The sequence below is a fragment of the Lolium rigidum genome, chromosome 3, assembly GCF_022539505.1.
Source record: "Lolium rigidum isolate FL_2022 chromosome 3, APGP_CSIRO_Lrig_0.1, whole genome shotgun sequence".
NCBI classification, from domain to species: domain Eukaryota; kingdom Viridiplantae; phylum Streptophyta; class Magnoliopsida; order Poales; family Poaceae; genus Lolium; species Lolium rigidum.
This window is the reverse complement of record NC_061510.1, coordinates 316386111-316389648: the sequence shown is the minus strand read 5'-3', so window position 1 is coordinate 316389648 and position 3538 is coordinate 316386111. Positions and strand designations below refer to the sequence as shown.

Below are 3538 nucleotides of genomic sequence, written 5' to 3'. Positions count from 1 at the left end.
GGACCCATGTAGGACGCCTAAAAATGGTCGTGAGTGTCCGTTTATGTTGCCCCGCGGATATATTTTGTCCGACCATCCGTTTACGTCTGGGTGTGCGTCCACTGGGACGATCCATTTTTAGATTTGCAACACATTTAAAAATATAAAAATAGTACATTTAAATGCATAAAAACTATACAATGTAGATCTATAAGCCTAGACTACTTGCTTCCGGACGGGTAGGCCCCATCGTTGCGTCGCTCCATCGCCTGCTTCTCCGCCGCCTCCCGTGCGGCTGCTATGGATCGGTGCACCGCCGCGTCCTCTTGCAAGCACTGCTCCAGCCTCGCATTCGCGACGTCGTCCTTGAGCGTCTCGAAAGAATCGACGATAGCCCTCTGCTACGCCGCCCTCTCCTCCGGCATAGGCTCATCAGGGTCATCGGAAGACCAAGATATCTCGGATTCGGAGTCCTCTGTGGCTGCGGCGGCCGCCAGCCTGCGTTGTTCCAGCTCGGCGTCCAACGCCGCTTGGCCCGCCACTCCTCCTCTGCTTCCTTCGCCGCGAGTGCCAAGGCCTTGGCGTCCCTGACCGGGTCGAGGAGGTCGCCCGTGTTGTCGTCGGAGTCAAACTCCTCGTCGGAGCTCGAGGCCGGGGGAGGTGGAGTGGGAGGTGTAGGTGGAGGTGGAGGCGCGGCAGCCTGGCCGCGGCCAGCGTTGCTCATGGTGGCTGCGGCGGAGTTTGAGCGGCAACGGAGGTTGTGCGGCGGCTAGGGTTTTTGTGGGGAGGAGATGAGATGCTGGCGCCCCTGTTTATATAGATCAGAGGCAGGGCGACGGCCGAGGCACGCGTGGCGCAGAGGTAGGCGACGACCGCATGCCACGCGAGGCATCGCCATTTACGCCGGAAGGAAGGATGATATTGCTAACCCTTGGATAGATGTATGCCCTTAATCTTGTTAAAATGGTGGAAAAAAAATAGAGATTTGTTGGAGTGTGAGAGGTGCAAAAAAATTTAGAGTGTGAGAGGAAGAAGAGAAAAATGAGATGATGAAGAGCCAGGGACGGCCTCGCGATGTGATGATATGGTGGCACCCTCTGGTACCGGTTCGTGTGGGACCAGGGCTGGACCTTTCGTACCGGTTCGTAACACGAACCGGTACGAAAGCCCTTCACGAACCGGCGCCAGAGCTTCTCGCCCGCCTGAGCCCCAAACCGGTGCAAATGACCCCTTTGGTACCGGTTCGTAAGGGAACCGGTACCAAAGGCTTAGATGGATGCCACATTTTCTACTAGTGCCCTTGAAGCTTCACCACCTTCTTCTCCGACGCTCGTACCCCATCCGCATCCCTAAACCTAAGTTCTATTCTCGCCATCGCCGTCGCCGCCATGGCCAGCCACGCTGTCACTGGCTCCGGCTCGGCAGACGCTCTTCCGCCTCTTCCCTCCTCCCACAACCGAATTTGTATAAATAATGTCGTATAAGCCAAGTACAATAGATTTCAGCAACACATTTTCTCCCACGTCGGTGTATTAGTGTAAAAAGAATTCGATGGTGCAAGATTAGTTTTGCTAAACAGAATTCGATCGTGCAAAATTAGTTTTGCTAAACTGAATTTGATCTTGCACGATTCGGTCCATCCGTCGTGGTAATACCAAGGACGGTTTCGAACATACGGGTTCTTGGCGAGCATAGCTTTGCGGCCCAATTTCCCTCCGCATCCCCTCAAAAAAAAAAAACATTCCCTCCGCACCTCATTGCTGCCGACCTGCTCCACTCCCATCGAGCCTGTCAATCCAACGGTAGTTTCGAGTAGAGAATTCGACACGAATTTCGGACATCCGGCCGGTGGGCTCGTCTCCGCCGAAACGTGCGCGGGCATGATCTGCCCTGTCTGCGTACTAATTGATTTCCGTTTCTAGCTTCGTCTTCCAATAATGGAATGGATAGACAGAGAGGCCGGCCGGCTTCGCCGCCGCGATGGCCGCGCAACCCGCAAGAAACACCAATTTAAGCCCGACGGCTCGCCATCCACCCACGCCTTTCGCTTCCTCCCCCAGGACGTCCTTTAGATCCCCCCACCGGGCGCGCGGGCGGTCCATGCGGTGGCCGCGGCGCAAACTCTAGCAGTCCACCGACCCGCCCGCCCGCCCGCGCATCGACATGGCCTCCAGCAAGGCCCCCCGCCCCCGCGCCGAGGCCTCTGCTCCGGCGACGTCGGTGGCCGTGGCGGCGGCGAGGGCCCAGGACGCGCACCCGCTGCGCCGCTCCGCCGCATTCCCGCCGCGCCGCACGCACCACGCCCACAGCCACAGCCACCCGCCCCCGCACGCCCACGCCCACGCGCCGCAGCGCTGCGACAGCGAGCGGATCGGCGGCAGGGCCAGCAGGCAGACCCGCTGCGGCGAGGTGGCCGGCGGCACGGCCGCCGGATGCGCCGCCGTGTGCTGCTGCTTCCCGTGCGTCATGGTCGAGGTCGTCGTGCTCGCCACGGTGCGCGCCCCCGCCGCGCTCTGCCGGCGCGCGGTCAAGGCGAGCCGGCGCCGGCGGTCGGCGTCGGCGGGGCAGGCGTCCGACATGTACGAGCTCCTCGTGGACGACGGCACCGTGTCCGGACCCCGCGACGCGGCGGTGGTCTGGCCGGCGGTGCAGCCGTCGGACGAGGCCGGGGAGATGGAGAAGGAGGTGTGGGCGAGCTTCTACGGCGCCGGCTTCTGGAGGAGCCCGTCCCAGCTCGGCGACGAGATCAGATGATCGGAACAGCCGCTGGCTTCTGCAGGTTTCTTGATTCTGGCTCGGGTTTTTCCTTCATTTTCCTCGGAAGGAAACCGATCGACGTAGAGGAGGGAAAAGAAAGGAAGCTCGTGTGTCGTCTTTGATCGATACCGCATTCTTGTTCCACCTTTTCTCCGCTCTTTTTTTCTCTCTTTTTTTCGGTTTTGGGAGTCCTCTAGAAGGGAAATACAATTCTCTTCTTTGTTGCATTTTATGCAACTTGTATATATACTGAGTCTGTCGTCGTGTGATTGATAAAAAAAAGGTCACTTCTATAAGAGCATCTCCACCGGCGTCTCTGATAGCGATTTGGGGGCCGGAAACGAAAATTGGCTCGCACCGGCGCGCCCTAAACGGAACATGCGATTTTTCGAGCCCAATAGAAGCGCTGGCAACCCCGTACTGGCCCCTTCGCCAATAGCACGAATCGGGCGCGCTGGCGCCTCGCGAGGCTGAAAATTTTGGGCGTGGGAGCCGCCTGTCAGCCACACAACGACAAAATATACATCTTCTCCCACAAAACCCCGTCCCCTCCGCCGCTCATTTCTCCCGCCGGCCGCTCCATCTCCCATCCAGCCTCTAACCCATCGTTGGCCAAAATGTCTCAAGAATCGAAGATCTTGATGGCCGACATGGAGAAGATGGACCCGTTGGCACGGGCGTGGCACGAGAAGTACCGTGAGCGCATCGGACAAGAGGTGATAGCGGTGCGAGCTGTGTCGGCGTCTCCCTCAGCACGGTCCACGTTCATGTCTACCCGGCACCGTCCACGTTCATGTCTCCC

General features: G+C 58.9%; 1 protein-coding gene across 1 annotated transcript; it reads left to right on the top strand.

Moving 5' to 3' along the window:
• Positions 1–2142: 2142 nt before the first annotated feature.
• LOC124696898 lies at positions 2143–2733 on the top strand. Its single transcript, XM_047229558.1, has one exon. The coding sequence runs from the start codon at positions 2143–2145 to the stop codon at positions 2731–2733; it is 591 nt and encodes a 196-aa protein (XP_047085514.1).
• Positions 2734–3538: the final 805 nt, after the last annotated feature.

Coding starts and splice junctions, on each gene's coding strand:
- LOC124696898 (XM_047229558.1), top strand. CDS start 2,143: ATGGCCTCCAGCAAGGCCCCCCGCCCCCGCGCCGAGGCCTCTGCTCCG.